Source organism: Trachemys scripta, chromosome 13 (assembly GCF_013100865.1).
Source record: "Trachemys scripta elegans isolate TJP31775 chromosome 13, CAS_Tse_1.0, whole genome shotgun sequence".
In the NCBI taxonomy this organism is placed as follows: Eukaryota; Metazoa; Chordata; order Testudines; family Emydidae; genus Trachemys; species Trachemys scripta.
The window spans coordinates 109,694-136,399 of NC_048310.1; the positions used below are offsets into that span (position 1 = coordinate 109,694).

The following is a 26,706-nucleotide window of genomic DNA, read 5'->3' on the forward strand; positions in this document are numbered from 1 at the left end:
TCCAACTACAGAAACAGTTTCTCCTCCCTTGGTGTTCACACCTCAACTGCTAGCAGAGCACCTCACCCTCCCTGATTGAACTAACCTCGTTATCTCCACACTGATATATACCTGCCTCTGGAGATTTCCATTACTTGCATCTGAAGAAGTGAGGTTCTTACCCACGAAAGCTTATGCTCCCAGTACTTCTGTTAGTCTCAAAGGTGCCACAGGACCCTCTGTTGCTTTTTATTTGATCTATAGGGCAAAGACTTGAAGGAGAGGGGCAAGGAGAGATGGTAATGCCACTGGGTGGAGAGAAGCTGGAAATTGCAGCTCTTGGAGAGCAGGGAAGGGAGAAAGACAGGCATTTAGATCTTGCCCACATGTAGAGATTGTACTGGTTTAGCTAAAGACTGTTTTTAAACAGGCTTAGTTAAACTGGTACAATTCCCTGTGTAGACACTCTTGCTTCATCTTTGTTTAAATCTGTTCCTGATTAACTTAGCCTAAGTTGAAGTAAGCCTAGTTTAAACCAAACCAAGCATCAACAGCAGTTTGCACCAGTCTAAACCAGTTTGAAAGTACATCTTACCGCTACGTCTACACTACAGGATCGATTTTGGCATAGCCCCTTCTTGTAGGTGCAGCGTACACCGGCAGAAGAGTTCAGCCAGCACAGTAATACCACCTCCCTGAACAACATTAGCTCTATGTCAAAAGCAGCACTTTGTCAGCATCGTTGCATTTACACTGAGGGTTTTGCCAGCACAGCTTTGTTGGCTAGGATTTTTTCCACATTCCTAGCCAACACAGCTCTGCTGGTATAAGTTTTAAATGTAGACAAGGCCTAAGTCAAACCAGGGCAACTTCCTCATATTGATAAACCTTAGTAGAACTAACACTAGAACAAGACAAGTGAAAGCTCCTAATTTGTCCAAGATTAGTAAGAAATTAGGAGTTTCCCTCTCTCAAAAGGGAAATAAATACTCACATGTCCAGTGCTCTAACTTCATAAACGTTACCTTTGCTATGAAACTTTTCAAGCTTCAAATCAACGTTTTGGGCAAGTGTCTTACAGACACTGCTGGAGTCTATTCAGACACATTCTAAGGAAACTGATGTAGAGTAGGAAGCAGCCTTAACTGATAGGTTAACTATTGAAATTTAGCATAAATACACAAGAATGGCAACCTTTGATAGCGTGTGCTCTGCTTTCCAAAGATGAAAGTACCCATCCAGGGACACAGCTCCTAGCTCCTAGAATTAAAAAAAAAAAGTTAGCTTCCATAGGATATATATTCGTACAAATAAATTACAATGCAAAGCAGCTGTTTAAAGGTTACTTTAAATGACTTGAGTTGAACTTATACATGAATGCTCCCTGGATCTGTTGATGAATTTGTACAAGATAAGTCTTAATTGCACGTTGACTTCAGTAGAACACAAGAGCACAAAAGGTACAGTGGGGAAAGACCAGAAGTGAAATGGAAAGCCTACAACCAAACGGTAGCTTAGCCAATATAAGAACCTTGTTCGGTCAAGTGAGCAACTCTTGCTCTTGCGTTGTGCAGGAGGTCAGACTAGATGATCATAATGGTCCCTTCTGACCTTAAAGTCTATGAGTCTAAGAAAATGCACTACAAGTTAGCATTGGCAATTCTCAGCACCAGCACCTAAAGCAACATGGGGCAATAAATATTAAAAGAAGATTGTATGTATGCATATTAACAAAAACTTAAGTCTTGTATCACAATAGAGAGTCTTTTAGAAGCCATATCCTCCTCCCTAACAATTGGTATTAATTAGTTTGCAAGATACATTTTTACAGTTTGACAAATACCAAAACCAAGCTCGGCCAACAAAAAATGTTGAGTTGTCTAATATTATGTCTTAGGAGTCGAATCAGTTGAATGCGCATTAGCTGGCCACTGGCAGACATGCACTGATCAGTAATAACGGTTTGTACACCAGTTAAGAGTGGGGACAGAATTACCACCAGCTAGCATGGTCCAAACTCGTCTAGTATTTTGCCTATTGTATAGACACATTCCATAGGCCAAAGAGCTTAAAACCAGAAAACCCACAGGAAAACTTTTCCTTCCAGAAGAACATTTGATGTTTGCTCCAGATCCTATCTGTTTGTTAATGGCAGAGACAAAAGAAGCAGACAAAGATCAGTATCAGAGAAGGGGAAGACAAAAGAATCAGCAAGCAAAATATACCGCAGATGCAGGTTTGCTGTTCATTTACTAAAGTGATTCCAGTCTAATTTTGTATCCAATTTTACAAACTGAAAGATTACCATTTTTCACTCCTCTCAGGTTCCCTGTTTCTATCTTACTGACCTTGTTCTTATTGTTGAATGCCAGTGCTCGGACTTTACAGTTGTCTGGATTGGTGTTCTCCTTGGGGATATCTTTCAGTGCCCTGTGTGTTATGTGAGCATAGACAGGGACTCGAGAGAGATTGTGCCTGGCATCGCTTTTAGTCAGCACATCCTCTGTCACCTCCCAGAGACCCATTGAGCCATCCCGGGAACCTGAATAGAAAGGACATAGCATGTGTTAGGCACACAAAATTTCCCTATTGAAGATGGAACTTCAGTCAAGCAAGTAAGACATGGCCCTGACAAGGGAAGAATAAAGTGCTGTTAGTTTAATCTAACTGAACACATTGTTGGTCTTTAAGTATTAATAAAGTCTAATAAAAGTATGATATTTGAAAGCAGTCAAATTTAGAAAGATAACTGGGTTCATTAAAACTTGCCAATGGCTACCTACATTTTAAAGCAGCTCAATCAAATCGAGCTATTCTGAGATCTACAAGCAGTAAACAGGAGCATCAAATTGGAGCGATCATCTTCAGCGAACATACAACTAGCAGCAGCTTAGAGGTGGCTGGAACAGCAAGGTCTAGTCTACATTGTTGCACTGGTTTAACTAAAAGGTGCATTTTCGAATGGGGTTCATTAAACCAGTGGAAAAACCCTGAACGAACACTCAAGTAGGTTTAAACTTGGCAGTAGATTTACAGATGCAAACTAAACTGACATCAGTTTTAAACAAACATAAGTGTTCAAACAGTGGCTTGCGTTGTTTTAACGAAACCGGTTTTTAAACTGATTTCGGTTAAACCTGTGCATCTTGTGTGTTTAGACAAGCCCTGAATGTGTCCAGGAACTCAGATGGCAAGAGACTGAGCAAGCATAATCTTCAGACAAGCAACTATTTTATTTCTCTCTATTGGGTCTACAGACACCAGTCAGCAAGACCATCCTTCGTATAGTCTCTGATGACACTAGACAAGATTGGATAAAATCTTTTTTTTTTTAAATAAAAAAATCCATTTTGTAAAAAATGTAATTCATTTAAATTATACCAAGTTTTTCTTTTAAAAAAACTAACCTGCTTAAAATGAAGTCTGAATTTAATACAAAATATGTTAAGACCTAAACTTATTACAATCTCTTAAAACACTTTAAAAATATGCTAAATCCATGAACCTCTATCAAAAAATTGCAATTAAATGCTGCTTTCCTATATAGAGAAAGAGTCAGGGAAAAAAACACCTAACTTTTGAGGTCAAGCTTTAGAAATAGGGCACAATAGGTCATATACTGTATTAAGAGTTTGATCCTATGTGGGGTGCAGGGGCTTGCTACTGGGCACAAGAGACTGGCAAAGTCATCATAGGTGTTGAGACCCAGCCTAGGACTCCAGGAGACAGCATCATATATCTCATCATGATCACTGCCTGAGCCCATCAAGGTGGTGCCATATTCCTATTTCACAGCTTCTCCTTAACTGAGATCAGATTGGCTGAGTTCTCAAATTATGAATATCTAGGACTCCACCCACCATGGAAACTTTCTCTCCAGCTCCTGGAAAAACACTGATCTTCCCACTAACTACCAAGCCCCCGCCTTCTTGGCACATCAAGTAAATGGCCTTGCCTTGCCCTGTCTCCTTGCACTACAAGCAAACAGAAATCCATTAATTTCTCAACTGCCTCCCTCAGCTTCTAAACAAATAAAATACTGCAGTGCAAAAGACATGTGGGTTACACAAACAGGAATCTTAAGTTTGTTGTTCTTTTGTATTTCTGAGGGCGATGCGGGGGGAGTGGGGAAGGAAGTTATGTAACAAGGAAGGAGGACCAGAGTACACAACCAGAAAGGAGCAAGAATGGTGTCAAAGCAAGACACTGTGAAGAAGGGACAATGTTCTTCAGAGTGCAGCCTGTAGCATTGATTTCAACACCTGGGAACTGGAGAAAAACTGCCATGGCTGCAGGTTGTAAAACAGACCCGTACAGGAATATTTTACAAGAAATTCCTGTACCTTTGGGTAAAAAAGGAACACATGCCAAATGTAAACAACGCAACGAAGAGATGCAAGGCCTGATTGTTCGAATGAAACAATATGAAAAATGCTCTTAACAAGGCAATGACTGAAAATGATATTGACATGTCTGAATAATATGGATCAGCTGGTCAGTAAACCTATTCTGGCACCATTCTTACAGACTGCCTACCATGTCTTACTATGCTAATAAAGGAGAACACTGATTATTGCCATGCATGGGCATGTGCGTTTTGGGTGGATTACTGATGAATTTCAAAACATAATAGGTATGTTAATTTGTTGTGGGAGTATTTATCAATTACATTTTTACTATTATTGCTGGACTTCGGAGATGATTTTAATTGCTCAATATAATCAAACATCCTAGGCGAAGATTTCCTTTTAAAAAGTTTTATTAGGCATGTATGAATTTTAACATTTAAAAAGAGTTTTTTCAAGCTGTTTGGTATATTGCTAGAGATAAGTGTTTAAATAGATTTAGCTAATCTTTACAATTTAATTATTTTTCCCTACAAAACTGGGTTTAGAATAAATTATATAGTTTCAGCAGTGGTACAAACAGCTGCAGTAGGAGGAATCTCATTTATAACCTTTTTAATTTTTCTTAAGGCAGTGCACTGAGTGACACTCAGTGAGAGTGTAACTTGTGTTTACCATTTTGTTTTAGGGCCCAGCTTAGACATTAAAGGTTGTGGATGTCCATCATCTGCAATGTCTGCAACTTCAGAGTCAACTGCTGGTGTCACCGGCAGTGCTGCAACTCAGCTACATCACACAGTAAGTTACCTGTATCAGAAAGACTTTCTTCATCATCCAGTAAAGCTTATGGATGAGTTCATGATCAGGACCAGCCAAACTCCATAGGTGAAAAAGTTGCTCAGCTATTTATGTAACAACTTCTCTCCTTTTTTTCCTTGTTGAGAACATACATTTCATTCACATGGTTCAATTATTATGACCAGCCCCCCCCCGGCACAGCAGACATTGATGGACACCGTGTACGACAAGGAAATTGAACTGTGTGCAACAAACCTTGTCAGGAAAATTAATTAAGTCTTGATGGGTGGAGTAACGTACACAATGATCCAGTAACGTGTGCTTGTGTACCAACAGAAAGTGGGGTTCTTTCAGTGGTTCTCGACCAGGGGTACGCGTACCCCTGGGATATGCAGAGGTCTTCCAGGGGGTACATCAACTCATCTAGGTATTTGCCTACTTTTACAACAGGCTACATAAAAAGAACTACTAAGTCAGTACACACTAAATTTCATACAATGACTTGTTTATACTGCTCTATGTACCGTACATTGAAATGCAAATATGTTTGTATTCCAATTGATTGCTTTTATAATTGTATGGTATAAATGAGAAAATAAGCAATTTTTCAGTCAGTGGGCTGTGACACTTTTGTATTTTTAGGTCTGATTTTGTAAGCAAGTAGTTTTTAAGCGAGGTGAAACTTAGGGGTACACACAACTCCGACTCCTGAAAGGGGTACAGTAATCTGGAAACGTTGAGAACCACTTATTTTACAGAAACAATTGATACAGCTGTTACTGCTACTTCTCTTAAGTATTCTGCTGAATGAGCACACCCTGATGTAACAAACTGAACAATGTGTCAAGTGCATAGCTTTGTCACAAACAATGCTGCAAATTTGGCAAAGATGACAAGAAAACGAGAAGAAAATAAATGAAAGGAACTTGAAACTTATACAGGTGCAGTGCTCTTTTGATGCACCTATTACGTAGGACTCCAGAATAAAGGACAATATTGAAATTACAAAACATTTACAGTAACAGCCATTTTGCTTCAGCAGGAGGATACAAACTAATGTACAATGGAATTCAAGTAGTTGACCATTTTCGGTTATTTATTAAGAACTGGCCTATTCGGATGACCATTTGTGAAGAAAATCATGACACGATAGAGCTATCACAGCCAAAGTCATCAATATCTGACTGAAGAGACATGTAGAAGATATGCTGAATATACTGAAACCTATTTCCATAGCCTTGGAAAAACTGCAGAAAGATTGCTGCTTTACTGCTGAGGCTGTGGAAATTTGGAGAGAACTTCAAGAGATACTGAAGAAAAAGATATTCAACCACAAAGTTTAATTGTAGGAAGTAAAAAAAGCAGATGGATCGAGCATTTTCTCCATCTCATTTTCATACCAATATTCTCAATCCAGTGCACCAAGGTAGACGCCTAACTGCTGAAGATGATGTTGCTGAGACTTGGGCATCTAATAATCACCCATCAATAATAATGAGAGACAAGGTAGGTGACGAAATATCTTTTATTAGACCGACTTCTCTTAGTGGGAGAGACACGCTGTGTGTGACTTGAAAGCTTGTTTCTCTCTCCAACAGAAGCTGACCCAATAAAAGCTATTACCTCATCTACCTTGTCTCTCTAATATCCTGGAACCAACATGGCTACAGCTAAAATAATGTCAGGGCGGGAGGTGAACCATTCAAAATAGTACTCGTTTGCTGATGTTTTAAATAAAGTCACACCACTGAGCTGGTAGATGTCACTAGCTAAGCACCAGAGTTTGTTAAAGTGTTAAACCAACTTTCGGCAGCAGTAGCCTCCTCTGCAGGCACAGAAAGTCCAAATGAAGAAAATATTCTAATTCATTCAAAATTGAGAAATCAACTGGGAATTGAAAAAGCAGAAAAACTTGTCTCTCTTCCAGTCTATGAATCAGAACAAGGGATGAGATGTACTAATTTTAAAAGTTTGAATGACAGCTTATGTAACTTAAGAGACTGTTGTCTCGTGTTCAAGAGACTTAGACGAGTAGAAACTTAAGCTCCGGTCACTTTCACTTAGTGAAATTTGAATGTTTTTCAAGGTGACCTGAAGCAATCAGTTTAATTCACGGACTATAATTAATCCTTCTGTTCCTTTAGCTATAAACGTGGAACATGTTTTGATAAGAAAAGTTTAGGTATCCAAAACATTTAAGTTTGTTTTGTTCCATAAAAATAAGTTTTATATGCTTTTGTGTGTTTAAATTCCAATTACCAGCCTACTGCAATTTGACACAAATCAAAAAGTTAATTACCTAATAGACAATATATGATCCACCATTTTCTAACATACTAAAAATGTACAATTAATAACAATCTGAAAATATGAAGCTATACAATTGCTTAAATAAATGTATTACATTACAGTGCACCCTCTTAAGTAGCAAAAAGATGTACCAAATTAACATAAAGGCTCTATTGACTTGGAAATCAACATGTTTTAATGATTATGCCAACCAATGAGAATGCACTTTTTTAGAAAACAAGTACAAATGGAAAAATTGATTAAATGATGATTTAAATTATCAAGTGGAAAGCCTCTATTTAAATCATCAGTTTTAAACAATGATTTAAAGTCACCTTGATTTAAATTAGACCACACTGACACTAGAGGAGCGCAGGTCTGGGAGCAAGGAACTGAGTTCTTATTCCCAGCCCTGAGACCCAATCCCTCTGGGCCTTGGACAACTCACTTCCATCTGTGCCTCAGTTTTGCCATCTGTACCTCTCCTTCTTTGCCTACACAATATGGATAACAACTCCTGCCCGGTTCATGTGTAGGGCAGTGTAAATTTTTAAGAAAATTTCTAACAGCATTAATGGCAAAGTATGGAATTTCACAGTTTGCATGGAATGAAGTTTACAAGTAAATTCAATACAATTCATTCCGTCCTTAAAATTGACTAAGTAATTTTTTGTATTCTCAACTTGCAGATGTTTTCCCTTTTTTAAAAAATGTCAAAGATCACAGTGTCGGAGTGGGGTGTATTTTCATGATTTCTGTGCCCTCTGTGAATGTGTGATTTAAAAAGGGCTCTGTTCATGTGAGTGTCCCTTTGAAGCTGGAAAGAGCAAGTAAGGATTAATACCCCTCGAAATTATAGCCTTTGGTACACTCTCTTTTTTACTTTTAAAGTACACCTCTACCTCGATACAACGCTGTCCTTGGGAGCCAAAAAAACTTACCGCATTATAGGTGAAACCGCGTCATATCAAACTTGCTTTGATCCACTGGAGTGCGCAGCCCCACCCCCCCCAGAGCGCTGCTTTACCGCGTTATATCCGAATTCGTGTTATATCGGGTCGTGTTATATTGGGGTAGAGGTGTATAAAATGGATTCTGAGTCATCCAGACATGGCAGTATCCCGGCATGACATCATTGGCTCAACATATTGTGTCTTTTACCATCAAATAAAGCCCATCAGCTCCCACGAACGCTCATTACTGACAATCACAGTAAAGGGCTTCCCAAAAACATTTTATGATACAAGTGTCCTACCACTCAATTAATTTATACGGTCATGGCTTTTAAATGGAGCATAATCTTGTTTGTTATGGAGATTTAAAATTCAATAGCACCCCCATTAATTTCTAAACACCCTGATACACTTTATAAAGAAGCTGTTCTTTTTATTACTGCTAACAGAAATGTGTCACTGTATCTTGTTAAACTGGTTAGCCCTGAAGCCAAGGGGAGAATTCCATTTGTCACCCTAGGCTTATAAGTATCATCTAGAGAATTATTCAACCTATCAGAAGCCCTTACCAAGGAAGAGCCTATTGTTTGCCTATAATGGGAGACTTATTCTTCCTTCAAAGCTGCTTTAGGTCAAAAGAGATTTAGTTTATGTCTATGAGCTCCTTGAATAAGACACTCCACACACTTGGGTGGAAGTTGACCCTTGCGTCGTTCTTGCTGGTGTTTAGATAAAGTGACACGGAAAGTCAACCCTCCAGCCCTCTCTGGAGCAGGATACAAAAAGGCCTCCCCTGAGTGTTCACATGAGACATCAGAGACTGGCAGGCCTCTAATCCCAAACAGCCGGAAGTGGCTGGCAATCTGACCTGACCTGCAGTGGGACCAATAGCTCCTTTCCCTGAGAGGGAAAGATGTTTAATCTGCCTCCCAGAAGGTGGTGTGAAATTTCGCCTTCAGTTTCTCGACCTACATAGAGGCATGTGGTAACTCCTCCCTCAGCTTTATTTCAAATATTTCTGCTTCTCGACTTTAATGGCCAAAGATAATTAGTTTCATATTCGTAGGGTTTATTAATTCTCCTTCTCCATCGTTTTATCCGTGGCATTTTCTGCACCAGGACCCACAGGTAAACAAGCTCTCCGGAACATACTTGGCAAGCCGACTACAATTTTAAATACAGTATTTATGCTTGGATTTGTTGCCTTAGTGACATGTCCAGACAGCAGAACCTGTATGCCCCATGGACACATGCCAAAGAGCCAACCTGAAGCATCACATGGTATACGTGATGTGGCAGGCTCTCTTCCCCTGAATGCACAACGATGAAGCTATGTGGGGGTAACAAACAGGGTAAAACAATCATGTACTAGGTTTCTTGTTGCTCTGCTGTTCCCTTCTCTCTCTCTCCATCAAGCATCCTCAGTAATATCTGTTCTTTTCTCCAACTTTACTAGTTTGCTTTTCTTGAGACGCTTCCCATTGTGTGGACACTCCTCTTCTCCCCCGCCCCAATCTAGGCTCATTGAAGGCTGAGACCAATAGTAAAGGAAAGCTATAATCAGCAAGAAAGAAGTGTGAAAGCAAGACTAGTCTCCCTGCAAGACCAATGCCGTTCAGAGTTGACCCAAGATTAAAAATAAGCAGCTTTAAAAAGCACCACTGAGGCTGCAGGTGGTTTTGGATGGAGCCACACCCACAGTCAAGCCCAAATCTCCCTCTCTACATACAGAGGAATGGTATCCAATATCTAATGACTACAAAGAGATTTATTAAATGGTATTAAACCTTACCTACTAAAGGAGCAGAATCAAGTACTGCACCTCATTGTTCAGTGTTGGAGAACATGTTCCTGGAGACTTCCCACCTCCACAATCAAGATTTGCTTTACTTTATTCAGTTTTCCAGTGACAACTTCTACAATAAGCACGGATATGCAGAAACTTTCCCTAGTGGGATACATTCTCTTCCTGATACACACTAACAACTAGGTTAGTGGGATTTAAAGGCACTCAGTATAACTACATGGGTGTGGAGTTTTGGGGTTATTTTTAAAGCATGATTTAATTATTTAATTGCGGGTAAAGACTTTTCCGGTCTCTAAAGAGTTTAGATGCATGTGGATGGTGTCTCAACCAGGTCTGTAATTACACACACAACATTTAGGCTCCAACTATACTTCAGGTTGAATCATGTCAATTCAGGGCTGTCTGTCATGGTTAGAGGTGCCCATGTTCTAATAAGGGTTTTTGTTTGTAGTGTGGCCAATATAGCAGTTCTACAGCCATGTTGTACCACCCATACTACAAACAAAATGCATTAGAAAAAGGATGCTCCTAGCTATATCAGACAGCTTGGTGCTACCGTGATTATATTTCAAGTATAGATTGTGTCTTTGTTTCACAGGTTTTAAATTGGAAGCATCATGAAAAAAATTGTGCTCCATTGTTCCTCCAACAAATACATCTTCCTGATACTCTGATCACCTCGTCAGACATCATGTACTTACCCAGTAGCACTTTGGAGTCTTTCCTTCAGACACAGACATTGAACAACCACTCTAAAAGGCTTACGCGAAGATAAACTTACCAGAAACAGCCATAGTATCACTGATCCAGGCAATAGAAAATATCCAGTCTTTGTGTCCATCCTGAAGAGAAAAAAGGACAAGTCAGCCTGTCCGCTTTTTATCAGTGTGTATATTTTACATACCAACTGCTAGCAAATGCGCAACTAGTTGTACAGTTTGCCTTGAACAGGGAGTTTGGTTTTTTGTACAGCAACAAAAGGAAATGCTATTTAAAAAAAAATAGACATTTGTGATGGCAACATCACAAAACTTGCAAATTTTAGTTTATTATCTGAAACTACTTTTAACTTACTTTTTGAAATAGATTTCAAATAGATAGTGGCCCTTTAACACCAGTGGTGAGTAAAGAAGCCTCATGATGAAGATTAAACTTCATTCAGTTCCAAAATTTAAGTTTGAAGAATTAGATGCTGCACTTCGATAGGTCATCCCTTACTTTTGAAAAACAAATCACATTTCCTGTGTATTTTCTCATACACACATCACTACTATTGATGTCATCAATTGTGTTCTACATTTTATATTAAGAAGCCATTAAAAATAGTTATGTATTTACAATCCATGACACTGCAGCTCTGGAAAAATAGGTCAGGCTGGAAATATGGGTGTTCCATACACAATAGTTACCCCTATAGTAAAGCTAGATAACTCAAGGGATGCCACTGTAGTTGTTCACAGAGAACTGTGGGCCTGACGCTCTCTTTTGACTTCAATGGGAGTAATTCTGCGTAAGAGAGGTTAAGTCACAGTACTATGCAACTGGATAGGAAGTGATGTCCTATAAACCTTAGAAATTAGGCTACTCTGCAGTTGGTTATCACCCTAAAACAGCTACCACAGACATTATGACCTCAGCTGCTGTGATTCATTGATGCTCATGTGAAGGTCCTGCCCAAGAACAAAGCTTTCAAGAAGACACTCCCTTTAACTTTGTTTAAGAAACCTTTTTAAAAGGTCATAAGATTTTATTATTATTAAATGGAGCATGGTACAGTTTACATCATATGCAAACAAGAGCTACAGAGTTAGAACTAACCCACAGAGCCCAATTCTGTCCTCAGAATCCATGTGCAAATCACACTGGCTTATAGAAGAACCATTGACCCCTCCACAGTATCGTCTCACAATATAGTTTTTATGCTAAACAGCCTGGTTTATGCCTCAGTTTACCGTGTGTGAAATTTCAGTTTTCCATTAGCAATTTAGGATGTTGCTAATTTCTAACTAAAGGGTAACACTGGTCTCCAAAATGGGTCTGTTGGGGGATGTGGCTTACAAAGAAGCTCTTTCTACAGTGAAGCCTTTGCAAGAAGATTGCTTATTAAGGACAGAATCAAAACCCCAGGATCAGTAGAGTTGACTCATCCCTTGCCCTGTTTACCTGTTCACTCTTTCAGACTAAATAGAATATTTTTAAAGATGTGCACAGACCACATTAAACAGCGATGTGTGTCCATATCTCCAGTGCATTCACCCTGATACTTCAATTCTGCACGAAATGAGATTTCTGACCTTGGACACTTCACTGTAATACCTACTGCAGGGGCAGACAAACCTTTTGGCCTGAGGGCCACATCTGGGTGGGGAAATTGCATACAGGGCCATGAATGTAGGGCTGGGGCAGGGGGTTGAAGTGCAGGAGGGAGTGTGGGGTGTGAGAGGGGATGTGGTGTGCAGGAAGGGGCTCAGGGCAAGGGGTTGGGGTGGAGAAGGGGTGCGGAGTGCAGGAGGGGGCTCATGGCAAGGGTTCGGAGTGCAGGAACGGGGATCAGGGCAGGGGTTCAGAGTGCAGGAGGCTTGGGGTGCAGGGTGCAGAAGGGGTTCGGGGTGCGGGCTCCAACCCGGCACCACTTACCTGGAACAGGGAACTGCAGCCAATGGGAGCTTCGGGTGTGGAACCCACAGGTGAGGGCAGCCTGCAGAGCCCTCTGACCCCCCGTCCCCCAGAGACCGCAAGGACGTGGTGCCAGCCGTTTCTGGGAGTGCCGTGGCGCCACGGGGGTAGCAATCCCACGGGTCTGATCCAAAGCCCCGAGGGGCCAGATCCAGCCCGTGGGCTGTAGTTTGCCCACCCCGACCTACTGTGTGACTCTGTACCTTGCCCAAATATGTTAACTTACATCTCCCACACAGACGGGATCAAGTGTAGGCAGACGATAAATCGCAAGGCTGTTTGGATTGTCTCCTCCTGTAGCCAAGAGCGTCCTCGAAGGGTTTAGCTCAATTGCATGAATACCACAGCCCTGCTGGTTTACCATATCAGGTTCTCGGTCTTTCAGAATAGGAATCTTCGTAATTTGACCAGTCTGGACATCTACCACAAACAGCTGAAAGACAGATGTACATGAAGTTATAGAGACAGAGCCATTGAACCAAATTCACGTCATAAGTTTGAAAAGAAACAAAATGGCAGGTCACTTGATCCACTCTCGAGCAGAGTTAGGACATTGTTGATTCTCATAATGGTGCTTAAATTCAAAGCTAAGACACAAAAAATTATGTTCAAAGAAATGCTACAAGTGTGATTAAAAGGGACAGAGTTAAATTTTTAGCAATGGATTTTAAGGTAACTTCTTAAGTGTTACCTGTAAGAACAGAAATCCAGCACTCAAGACAAAAGTGGTAAGTTGACTGTTTCTTTAAATCCAAACATAGGACACTTAGGGTATGTCTACACTGGAATTAAGACACCCTGGCCCATATACCAGCTGGTTCAGGCTAAAGGGCTGTTGAATTGCAGAGTAGACTTTCAACTCTTGGGCTGCAGCCTGCCTGAACATCTACACTGCAATTCAACAGCCCCTTAACTTGGGCTTGCGGGGCTCAGGCTAACTGTCCCTTTTAATCACACTTGTAGCATTTCTTTGAACATACCCTTAGTATCAAAGGCTTTTAAGAAGCTGAATTAATGAAATGGGAAAAGTACAGGGAACATGTTCTGAATTTATCACTTTGCCGGACACTTCTATAATGGGGTCAGCACAAGAGTTTCTGGTGCTTAGAATGCAGTTTATATTTATCTATCATTTCTTTGTCAGTTGCCTCAGAAAACTAATAATTCTTTTCCATTCCCTAATAAGCATCAAATCATAAACATGAAGTTAAACCCATAACATGTAATATAATTGTAGATCTTAACAGTTGCTATCCCACACATCCACACATCCGTGTAAGCCAGGGAAGTCCAACTCATTCTTGGGAGAGGGATGAAGTCCATTTTTATTTAGGAAACACTAAATTTAGTCTAGCACTGCATACTACTTTCAATACACAACGGAGTTCCCACTGTTACCAATGGGAGTTTTGCACAGAAATCAGAGTAGAAAACAGCCTTTACAGGGTATCTGAACATCGCAACTTGTTCAGTATTTACGGTCACATTCAGCACCACTCTCCCTAGGACTATTTCTTCCCTTCCCCCAAGGTATTGTCTCCCCCTCTCATTCGTGTCCTACTTTCTTCCAGCAGGAACCCCCAATTCCCGCCCTCTTCTTTATGTCACCCATCAGCAATTAAATAAGTAGTGCAACCATGTGCACGTGCCATCACTAGGCTTGGAGGCTAGCATTGCAGTGGGATTAATGAGAGACAGGGCAGTTCACGCCACTCAGATTAATGGAGTCAGAATGCCTGCAGACTGAGGGGAACAGCATTGCATTAGTTATACCTGGTTCATGTTTGGAAGGTTTTCTTCACAACTGTGTGTGTGTTAGAAACATCTTTAAAAAAATAAAACCTTTGATTCTGTAGACTCTGAATATGCCATATGCATCACATCAATATATCATACAAGCTGCATCGGGCACCCAGGGCAGGCATTTGACACTGTAGGTGAAAGTCTAAAAAACTGACACTAATGCAAAACCATTAGGGCCCCACCAAATATCTACAAGAGGGTTGAGAAACTAGAGACACACATAAAAGGGGACTTGGACAAATAATGTCAAGGTTCATTGACACCCAATCCTTCTACTTTAATTTTTTTGGTCTTCCATGCTTAATAGCATTCACCTACAGCAAGCAACCAAACTAACATGTTTTAAGTTTCAATTTGTTGCTCATGCTATGAGCCTGTGACAATACTCTACCCTCCTTCTGTGCCAGCCTGTTCTGTCAGTCCTGTTCTAGGTTTCCAGTTCTCTTTCTCCCTCCCCAACACATTGCAGATGAAATCCCTTACTTCTACTGCATGTCACTGTTTTCTTAAATTCCACTGCAGTTCTAACAAAGATATTTAGCTACGTTAAGGATTTGGACCTAAACTGTAGCTCTTAGAGGCAGGGACTGTTTCCATGAGGTGCCTAACATTTTTGAATGATCTAAAAATAATTAAAGCAAAGAATAAAATAACCAGAATAGCTTGAGTTTAGCACGGTAATCAAGACCATCATGAGGCAGCAGGTGTGAAAAAGGGGAAGCGGTGGCCGATTTTCAATTTGCACTATCGACTGCCTACAGGTCTTTCTGGTTTCACTACATTTGCTCATGATCTAGTAAGAATCACAGAAGTGTAGGACTGGAAGGAACTAACAGGAGGCTAAATGCAGCCACTGATAGGTCTACTGAACTGGCTTTAACACAGCCAGTAAGACAGATGCCGTGCTGTCCAACAGTGCAAGAAGCAGGAAGGCAGAAACCATGATCCTGTTATCAATTCATGCATTCAGAAGTGTAAAATATTTGGTTGCTTTAAATTCAATAGTGTTTTTTTTAAAAACCCAGCAAGTTATGGCATCTAAACCTTAAGTCAGGAATGCCCTATTCCCCATCATTTGCTAAATGTCCCAAACAAACCCAGGACATGATTGTGACTGAAAATAAAAGTATGGATGCATACGCTCTTCCAGGTGTCTATAGCAGTCTGGTCTCTATGGTGGTTAAGAAAGTTCTGGAATGGCTACACTATAAAACCCTAGTGGTTTTCCCTTCTCACCTCCCCATCTCAAGTGAGAATGAGAACCCCTCCCTCAATAACTCACCTTTGGGTGGAACTTTCATCCTGGTCTGCGCTCAAAAACCACAACTCATGGGGCAAGCTTATGTGGACATGCTAAGCACTGGGTAGCTACCTATACCCTGAATGGTTAGTTATGTAGATTTGTTTCTTTATTCTTTAACTTCTTTCATAAACGTATTAACTAGCAGCAAAGAGTGATTTGTATCAATTGTCAGTATGCAGTAACATGGCATCTAAGCTTTAACCAGACAAAAGAATGCTTTGGCAACTACCAGGAACCAAAGGATCACACCTAGTTTGTATCAAATGGGGCAGAGTCAAGCTGGCCAGCAGGGAACAATCTTGCACTAGCACAGAAACAGGCTGGATGACCCAACAGACCTTTCCCATCTCTAGCTTCTAGGATTCCTCATCTCTGAATCAGAGGTATAGGCGGTGATGGCTACGCTGCTCAAGGATCAAGACGAGAATGCCTGGGTCAATGTAAACATGGAATGCTGGGACTTAGTTGCCACAGCCACATCCCTTTAGCTTCTGGATATTATGGCTAAAGCCCTGCACGGATACAACATTGCTATCCACATTCGACCCGTGATCCACAAACACGGTCCGTGAATATCTGCAGATTTGCAGTGCTCTAGCTATGGCTACATTTGACCCATCTCATTGTACCTTCTTTGATTACTAACTTTATTCATTCTTTAGAATTTGTATTACAGTAGCACCTACAAATCCCAGCAGCAATCAGGGCCCCATTGTACTAGGTGATATACATGCACTTGGGAGACAGCTCCTGCCTCACAGAGCTTACAATCAAACTAAACCATACAAAAGAATGATCTCCACTTTGCAATGGGAGAATTGAGGCAGACAGCAATTAAGTGAGTTGCTTGAAGGTCACACAGTTAAGCCTTTGGCAGAGACAGAAGTTGAACCCAAATCTCCAGAGACACAGGCCAGTGCTTTTACCACACAATCCATCCTTCCTCTCTTAATAAAGTACTTAAATCAGTTTGCAAGTTCTTCTGTCAGTTCCATTTTGGTTCTTTACCAGCCTTTCAGAGACAGCAAGGAGGAAAGCCAAACTCATCAGTACATTACACACAGCCACATGACTTGCATGCCCCATTTTATCTTTTGTAACCAAAAATGTTTGGCTGGGCAAAGCAAAGTCCTACAAACTCAATGGCATTTGTCTGTCTGCAACGTGATACATTTCGAATACTCCATCTGATAAATTCCAGAATGCCAGGGAATGCTCTATGCATCAATAGGCACAACTATTGATTTTGATGAAAACTGAAAAAAGGGGGAAGAGCTGATTTCCACTGACTACAAACCGCAGAGAGCTCATTTAGTGCTGAAGACATATCTCTGGCATACTGCAGCTGCGAAAAGAAGAACAGGAGTACTTGTGGCACCTTAGAGACTAACAAAGCTTTCGTGGACTACAGCCCACTTCTTCGGATGCCTGCATCACAGGCAAGATCTTAATATGCTGCTCTCATTGCTTATGCAGGCTGAATTATACACTCAATAAGTGTGTGACCCTCTAGTTAGTGTACTTTCTATAAACACCGTAAGTGGGCACAAACTTAAATTTATACGGTACCAGGTTTGTGCCTGCACGCTGACTTTCCTTGTGACACAAATAAGCACATCATACTGTACTCCTTCTGCACAGCAATTCTTTCAAACTCTTGCAGGAAGGAACATTGCTACTTCTGTATAAACTAAACTGTATTTTGGTTATTTATGTCGGCATTTGAGTTGATTGTTGACCAGGACTGTCTTGCTGAAAAGTAAGGTCACAGAGTTGACAGCAAGTTTGTCAAACCAGAATGGAAAGTGGTTTACAGTAGGTTATGCATTAGCCTTCACTCTTTAAACAGTAATATTTCTTTATGAACAGTTCAGGCTCTCACACTGGTAGGACTTCCTCACAAGAGAGATTGGAATAAGCATAAATCTCAGTACCTCCAGCATAAAACCCACTTATCAGTATCACAGTACTGATGCTTCTTAAGGGATAGATGTGAAGAAAGGGTAGTGGCCTTATGGATCAGTCCATGGAGAACAATGCATGCATAAGGGGCAGTGTAGAACAGGAACATTTGTTCGAGAAGCTAACAAATAGGCAGAAAGAGGCCATCAGTTCTATGCCATGTGATGGGCACAATAAGAACCTAGATAGAAATTACGACAGCAGCATATAAGCCTACTTGCAAACTTGAACACTAGCCCTTAGTACCAGAGACCAAATGTCACATTACACCAAGATGGTGTCTCTACGACACTCAGCAATTTTAATTACAAACTGTTTTCAGGTTGGGGTGAGGCTTGTCAACGAGAGAAGAGTGTTATTGTTCTATTTGCTCCTCGCTGAAGCCTAGTTTGTCAGTTTCTCATGTGCCTCTCCCATTGTGTTTAATTCCAAGAGGCTGTCAAGACAGTTAATATTTTTAAACAGACTGCAAAGGATGCAGAGGGAAGAGACTGAACCTACCAATGGGCATCAGTTTTGACACCCCATCACATATCTCCTGAGAAGTGCCAAAATAGAAATTGAAGAAAAATATGAATGCAAATGAATGGCATCATGCAGCAGGTGGCAGAACAGCAACTACTTATGGGAACAAAAAATGGTCACCTATTTATCAACATGCAACTGAAAGAACGGGTCTCCTTTAGAAGCTCATTTGCACCAAGTCAGATTTAGTCTGTTCAGGAGGCTGCACCTTCAGGGTTACAGACTCTAAATGTAGGCTTATAAGAGAAGAGACTGAAACCCTGATGCCAGGGAACAACACCCTTCTCCTCTATCCTCCATTTCAGAGGCATAGGGTATGTCTACACTGCAATTAAACACCCACGGCTGGTCTCTGTAAGATGATTCAGGCTTGCAGGACTCAGGCTCTGGAGCTGTTTAATTGCAGTGTAGATGTTCTGGACCCTGCTGGGGGGGGGCGGGTCTCAGCCCAAATGTCTACACCACAGTTAAATAGTCCTGCAGCCCCCTAGTCCTGCAAGCCCGAGTCAGCCAACATGGACCAGCCGTGGGTGTTTACCTCTTAGGATAGGTCTATGCTGTAATTAGAGTGGAAAGTAAATTGGCTTGCAAAGGAAATATTAAACCATGCTTTCTCTCAGGGGCTATCAGAGCTTGCATCCAGACAAGGGGGAGAATTACCATGTACGCTCTCTAGTAGCAAAGCGCTGCAATGTCAGGAGCCCATTGTGTTCCTCGTGATTGTCTTGTCATTTAAGAGGAAGAAAAAGCGCTCTTACATTTGATCACCACCTGGTCAGCTCTGGCACAAACTCAGGACTGATCACATGGGACTAGTCTGCTGATCTCTTTAAGTGCAAAGGAGATTGGACCCAGTGCTGACATACAGCCTCCTGCACAGGCGACAAATATTCAAACACAAACAAGAGCTGGTGACTTGCAGCGAGACTGCTGAGGCTCTGAGCACAACACAATAATCACTTGGGGGGAGAAAGGCTGTCTAATCGGCATTAGCAAGCAAACCACTCATCCCTTTGAAAAGCCAGTTCAGAAACAGCCAATAAAAGGAAAACTTTAGGTTCTGAGCCCAAACTTAGCGATCAATCCTGACAGGGCGAAAGAAGAAATCTAAGAGCAAGGAGTTCTGCCTCCCTCTGCTAGACAGGAAGCAACTGACAACCAAATCCACTAGGTAAGTGGAGTGACATCATAGCTCTAATATTTTCTTGTCCGAACTTACAGGAAATCCCCTCAACTTTTACTACGAACAAGAACAGTGTATGTTCTGGACGATGTTTTGAACCTGAAGTTGCAGAGTGATCAACTCATTTTTGGGGTTGGGGTTTAGTAAAAAGACCTTCCCCAGAGCTATGAAGATTAAAGAGAGGCCCCTCAAACACACTAAAGTTCAGACATTCCAGCCCCCTTTATGGTGCCACAATGTTGTTTCCAAGCACCAAATCTAGTCATCTCCCACACAGCCCTAAAGTTTCTCTCTCTAGTTTGTTTGCAATCATATCCATCCCTGCTCCTCTGCCTAAATATCTGGTACCAATCATTGGTATTTAGATACTGTTATAAGTTATATGGACCTTAAAACATCCTTTGACAGACATGTAAAAGTCTCTCAGTTTGGGGGTGAGGAGCAGTTGCTAGCTCTATTTGGTTATATGTACTGCAGTGGCACCTAGAGACCCCAATCAAGGGACAGGGCTTGTGACAGAATGCAGCCCTTTGTTCACACCCTATGCACTATTGTAATAGTTTTTGTAGCAAACTCATTATTTGCTGCTCACTGTTCTGGTAAAGTGAGTGACAACACTGAAGTTATAAGATACCCCCATAGGGCATTAATAACACATTTCAAACCCCATAACCCTTCCTAAACAGAAGCTAGCAAACAGTTCTGTCCAAAACAAAGGAGTATGTTCTCTACTTCATTTGCATTCAAGCTGTAAACAGAGTCATCAAGCAGGAAGGGAAACAAAGAAAGCTCAAACAGGTGAGAAAAAAAAGCAGCAGGGACCATCCTTCCACATAGACTGTCTCCTGGTGCACAGCTGAAATGTTTTCAAGAAGTGGACTGAAACTATAAAAAGGAGAACACATGCCAAGGGACCCTTCTCTCTCCCCCTGCCCATTGCATTCACTGAAGTGACAAAGGAAACATCTGTTCAACTGTGGGAGAAATGGCCCTGACCTACAGGGTTTGGTCAGTAAGACTGCTGAAAGCATATGTTAAGAAACTGCTTGAATCTGAAATAGTTTGTGAAGCTGAATATTAGTAAATGTCTTGTCTTTATTTTCCTTGTAATAATTTTTTACTTTAATGCCTCATTACTTGTACTCACTTAAAATCTCTTTGTAGTTTATAAACTTACTTTATTGTTTTATCTAATCCATTGTGTTTAAATTGAAGTGTCTGGGTAACTCCATTTGGTGTGACAAGTTGTGTGCATATTATTCTTTTAAAGAAATAGTGGACCTAATATAATTTGTATCGTCCAGGAGAGGGCTGGGCAGTACAGGACAGACATTTCTGGGGGAAAATCCAAGACACGGTGTATTGGGATCACTCTGCAGTATAACCAAGGCTGGTTGGAGCTAGAGTGTAACCCAAGTGTGGCTGGCAGGCTACAGTTACACACAGACATGGTGTGGCTTGCAAACTGGAAGGCAGTTTGCGAGCAGCCGAAGTAGCAGCTACTTCAGCAAGGCATTGTTAGGGCCCTTCATTTCCTATTGTATTTGTTTCCCAAGAACGTATCGGCGTTTATTACCACCACAACAAAAACAAGTGAAAAATCAGTGGGGGGAAAAAAATTCTGGGTAAACATTGGGGTTTATTTTGGTGTACGGAAGGACGGGGGAAGAAGTAGATTAAGGCTTTGATTAATGGAATTCAATGTGGTTTGCTGCAGAACTAAAACAGAACACAAAACACAATACCACCTCTGAGTTTAAGATAGCAATACATCTCCAAATAAAACTTTTCATTTGAACAGTTTACTGTTGTAGACTTAGAACTATTAGCCTATAAATATTTGCTTTTAATAACTGGGTCACACCATTTGCAGCACATATAGGAGAAAAGGATGAAGTTGAGTGTTTTTCTTTTTTTAAAACTTTTGAATACTTCCTTGTGTTCTGAAACGTATTCTGATACAGATTTTTGTTTTCTTCCCATTTTGTGTGTCAGATCTTTAAAACGGTATCTGCTAACAGCTTTTAATGTGTATGCGGTGAGGGTGATAGTCATCGCTATGTTCAGATCCACATGCCACTTCAGAGCTTGTGTGTGCGCGTGCCTGTTTATTTACTGTGTGTATCTTCTACAGAGCCTTACTTCAACAGGCAGCTTTGCAAATAAACAGACTAATGTGTTATTGTAATACATACATCTCATGCAATCTATTGCATTTTCCTAATAAAACAAGTTATTTTTGTATATATTTGAATGATACAAAAGTAGGGTGAAAATCAGAAAAAACAAATACTACTTTTTGTAAAACCCAGCATTTTTTCCAGTAAAAATTGGTTTACACTTAAAACGAAGCGGCTTAGATACTGTAAAGCACCCAAGGTTGCAGGGCAGGGGTGACAGTTGCTAGCTGTATTTGGTTGTGTGTATTGCACTGGCACCTACAGAATCTAATCAAAGGACAGGGCCCCACTGTGCTAGTCACTGTACAATAATGACAAAATAAGAACTCGCCTCAGAGAAGTCAATCTATTGTGTGTTTGAGTTTTTGGCAGAGATACTAGGATAGGATCCTCTGTCATATATATTTTAGTAAAATACAAAATGGATACCAAATTTTATTTAAAACTTGCCAATTGTGAAATCCACAATACATAAGGACAATGATCGAGCCTGGCCCCCCCCCCCCTCCCACTTTCCACCCCTGACTGCCCCCCTCAGAACCCCTGACTCATCCAAACTCCCCCCCCCGCTCCTTGTCCCCTGACTGCCCCGACCACTATCCACACCCCCGCCCCCGACAAGCCCCCTGGGACTGACTCCCATGCCTAACCAACCCCCCCACCATTCCCTATCCACTGAATGCTGCCCCGCCCCCCCAACCTCCGCCCCATCCAACCGCCCCCTGCTCCATGTCCTGACTGCCCCCTGCCCCTTATCCAACCCCCCCTCCCCCGCTCCCCACTCCCTTACCATGCCGCTCAGAGCAGCATGTCTGTCAGCCACGCTGCCCAGCCAGAGCCAGCCACACCACCGTGCTGCCCAGCAGGACCTCGCAGCCCCACCGCCCAGAGCGCTGGTGGCATGGCGAGCTGAGGCTGTGGGGGAGGGAGGACAGCAGGGAAGGGGCCAGGGGCTAGCCTCCCTGGCCTGGAGCTCAAGGGCAGGGCAGGACAGTCTTGCGGGCCGTAGTTTGCCCACCTCTGTGCAAGAACATGTACAGGGATATTTATAGGAAAAAATTAAGGACCCAGAGACTCAAACAAGAAGTTACTTCTGTATCTGATAGACGCTGTAGCAACTGATACGGCTATCCATGGTCTTTACATTGCGTATGAAATAACCAACCACATGCACTGCAGATTCGTCAAAAACAAAGCCACAGCTAACACTGTGTCAATACATTTTAATTTGACGATGAAAAAGTAATTTTAATTTTATGATATAGCCAAAGGCAGCTTACAGAAAGCAAAAAAACTGCTGCTGTGTTAAAGTTTTCATTCAAGTAAACACTATGAGCTAAATCCTTTACATTCGTGTAAACTACATGCAACTCAAGTGACGCCAATGAATCACTCCAGATTTACATCCAAATAGCACAATTTAGCCCTTTGTGGGAATCAGTTAACCTTCCTATTGTTAGTGCACATGACTACAGTGCACGGAATATTTTCTACTGAAATGTGTGGTTTAAAACCCTATTAAATATGTACCATAAAGTGGCCACGCTAGAGTGGCTATAAGAACCTTCATTTTTGCATTTCCTTAATGTTTCACAGTTATGAAGAAGCAATGTTGCCTTCCATCTTTTGCTTTTTCTCTTTTAATAAAGGATATTGCCTGTGCTTCATATTGACATTTAAATAGCCCCCCCATTCGTCTCTGGCTTTTACACCTCACTGAGATGAGGGCATAACAGCAAGGTTAGTTTCCCCACTTTTATTCCTCAGCTTTAGCGACAGTTTCCCACAAGACTCTGTTAATAAGGTAGCAGCCCATTTGTACCTTTGTAATGTACAGATAAAAACCGCAGAATGAAGCAAAAACCGCTGCAGCCCTGCAAGGCCTACAAGTCTCATGAAAGGACAAAAAGATTTTCTAAGCATTTATTGTGTTTCGCTAAGTCTCCCTCATGGAAACTGTCCCAGCAGCAGTCCCAGAGCAGGAAGAAAATAAGTGGAGAGAGAACAAGGCATTGTTAGGCTTTGCTCAAGAGTTGTTTAAATGATGTAGCTATTTTAATTTATATAGCTAGGCACTAGTTCTCATTAAGAGATTTACATGCCAAGTTTTCTAAATTCAGCCATTTTTGTTGTAGCCATCACTACAACAGCACAGTTATACTTTAAAAACAAAATTAAATGGGAAAATACCATTTCTACCAATTTATTACAGCTAAATGCCATTTCCTCACATTTCGCAAAATGTTTAAGCCAAAAAACAGTTAAATCATCTTCTCATATACCATGCAGTCTAGGTGACTTGGTGCTGTGTTATTTATCAGTTTGCTCCAGCACATACTCTCTTTTTGTGAGTCCCCTCAACTTAGCATATGGCCAACATTTATTTCTCCATCAAGCTTCATGTAGCTTGATATGCGCAATCCTGGCCCCAATTTAGTCAATGGACTTTTGCAATGACTTCTCTGAGGTGTTCGAAATCCAAACACTGCAGCACTAAGAACCTGAACCTTAGCTTCACCAGAAACAAATGAAATTAACTAATGTAGTTCACGTGCCCAAATGGAATAAAGTTAACAAAAGTAAACCAAAATGGAAAAAAATTGATATTTAAAATTGAGTTTAGCAGTTTATGACCATAAAATTGAGAAAAAAATCATACACCTAAATGCAAAATTATCTTCATAGTGCCCCTTTAAAAGCACTTACAGAATATGGTACACAGAGAGCAACATGTACAAGAATGAGTAATGGAGCCTTATTTTATTATTAGCCTTAGTTACTAAACCGGCCTACACCTCTACAGCTACCGTCCATAAAAGCCAATAACGATCAAATCTTGACATCCTCATGATAAAAGCCAAGACTCAACTGTGCCATCATTTTTCCATGAAGAAAAGTAGTAAACTCCTCTGATAGAAAGGAAACAGGCTGGATTTACACATAGGCCAGGCATAAAAATAGTAGTTGTAATTATCAGAGGAAAAAACAAGTAAGTCACACTTACTGTGTTGCATTTTGTCCCGCACACCACTTGTCGGTGGTTCAACCATTGAGACGCAAAAACTTTATTGAGGGTCCCAAGATGAAATTCTCTCTCTTTCAGGAGACTGGGAAGTTGCTGTGCTGCATATCCATGCAACAAACGGTGGTAGCTGGATTCATTCTGCAGCCGAACCTCTCTGCCTTTCAGGTAGTACACCAGAGACTTTTTTACTGGGGGGAGTCTTTTCCTTTTGTGAGCTGAGTGATCCCAGCCATACTGTGAATGACAATCAAAATTCAATGCTGTAGTCACAGTATATTTTAAATAATTTATGGTTCTGTATTGAAGAGGGAGTTATCAATGAACAAATGCAATCTTGTAACCTACCCTAAAATACTATACAAGAGGGTTAAACCCATCCCAGCATAAACTTCAGCCATATTAAGAATCTTAAAATACGTATTTGTCAGGCACCAATTCTGACTGCAGTGTGCTGCTGTTCCAATGACATTTCAAAGATGCCTATGACCCACAGGAAATCCCAAAGCACTTTAAAACAGCTGAAAGTATCCCAGGTCAAGATAGTTGAATGACAGGTCTAATTATGTCAATTTCCACAGAAATGTATCAAACCTAGACTGATTGGAGGGGGTGTGTGTGTGGAAGTGTTCCAGCAAATAGATTCCTTATTCAAACACAAAGGAGGAGCGGTTTTTTAAAATGCACAGCCTGGTTCAATACCGACCTGAGTAGTAACCTGAGCTCCAAAGCACCTCCTCCCACTCCGTTTACAATCACTCCGGAGCATCGAGCACTACTGGCTTGCCAGTGACTGAGGAGGAGGGACGGGTGGGTTGATCAGGACCCACTAGCGAGTTTCCCGACCAGGAGCAGCAGCGCCCGCCTCCCTCCGCCCCAGGCCCGGAGTGCGAGTCGGTTACAGGCTTCGAACGCTCGAACCCAAACACGGGCAGCGGCCGGAGCCCTGTGGGGATGGCCCCCCCCCGGCCCCCCTGGGGACCGCCCCTGACACCGCGGCTCCCCTCTGGCACCCCCCGCAGCGGGCTAGCCAGGTGCCAGCCGCTCTCCCGGGGCGGAGGGCAGGTGCCAGGTGACCCAGGGCCCAAGCCTGGGCGGCACCCGAGCGAGCGGCAGGAGGCTGGCCGGCCGGAAGTGGCTCATCCCCTCGGTTACTCCCCACCCCGACTCCCCCTGTTACCTGCCCCCGCCCCCCCCATTACCTCCCACGTCTCCCCTCGAGCCTCCACCGGCCCGGGGGCGGCGGGAACCTACTCCTGTCCGTCCCGGCCCCCTCAGCCCGCCCCACCGCCCTCGCTTCCTTCCCCGGGACCCCTTCCTCCCCTTTCCCTAGGGCCGACACCCACCCCGGGCCCCCGCCTCTGCCGCCCGTTACCTGCACCCTCTGCAGCCGCCCTGCAGACCTAGGCGCTGACCTAGGCCCTGCCCTTTCCCCCCCACCCGCGCACCGACCTCGGACCTTCCCCCCCCCCCCCCGCAAATTACCTGTTCCCTGGACCCAGCTCTCCCCGCGCAGCGTCCCCCGGTTTCCGGGGGGAGGGGGGATCGATGACCTGCTCCGCAGGCAGAACCGCTTCACGCCCCCATGAGCTGAGCCCTTGCAGGGTTCCCCGGCCGCCCCTCCCCCCGTTACCTGCTCCCCCCGGAGCCCTCCGGGCGCCGCCGCAGTGGCAGCCGCCGCTTTCCGCTTCCTGCTAACTGTTTTCCTGGCCATAGTAGGCGGGGGAGACACCGAGGCCCGGGCCCCACATGGAGCAGGAGGGGGAGGCGGCCGCCGGAGGACGGGGCATATACGTGCGGGGGAGCCGGACCCGGTCCCTCTCACCGCCCGCAGGCCCAGCCGGCCGGGCTTCACGGCATTTTACGCCCCGACGACAAGT

The 26,706-nt window shown here is 42.4% G+C and overlaps 1 protein-coding gene across 2 annotated transcripts in view; it reads right to left on the reverse strand.

Annotated features, from left to right (window-relative positions):
- Positions 1 to 26,706, reverse strand: part of DCAF12 (DDB1 and CUL4 associated factor 12) — a 33,611-nt gene extending 6,905 nt beyond the window's left edge. Inside the window, exons 1-6 of one of the 2 annotated variants that reach the window (XM_034788485.1) lie at positions 26,460 to 26,706; positions 24,809 to 25,063; positions 13,075 to 13,281; positions 10,954 to 11,014; positions 2,328 to 2,521; positions 1,174 to 1,239 (exon numbers count right to left, since the gene is read on the reverse strand). In XM_034788485.1, coding sequence (XP_034644376.1) covers positions 1,174 to 1,239; positions 2,328 to 2,521; positions 10,954 to 11,014; positions 13,075 to 13,281; positions 24,809 to 25,063; positions 26,460 to 26,540 — 864 coding nt within the window. In that variant the 5' untranslated portion in view covers positions 26,541 to 26,706. Of the gene's footprint in view, positions 1 to 1,173; positions 1,240 to 2,327; positions 2,522 to 10,953; positions 11,015 to 13,074; positions 13,282 to 24,808; positions 25,064 to 25,532; positions 25,611 to 26,459 lie in introns of those variants that run through there. The other variant, XM_034788486.1, reaches the window with a different exon arrangement.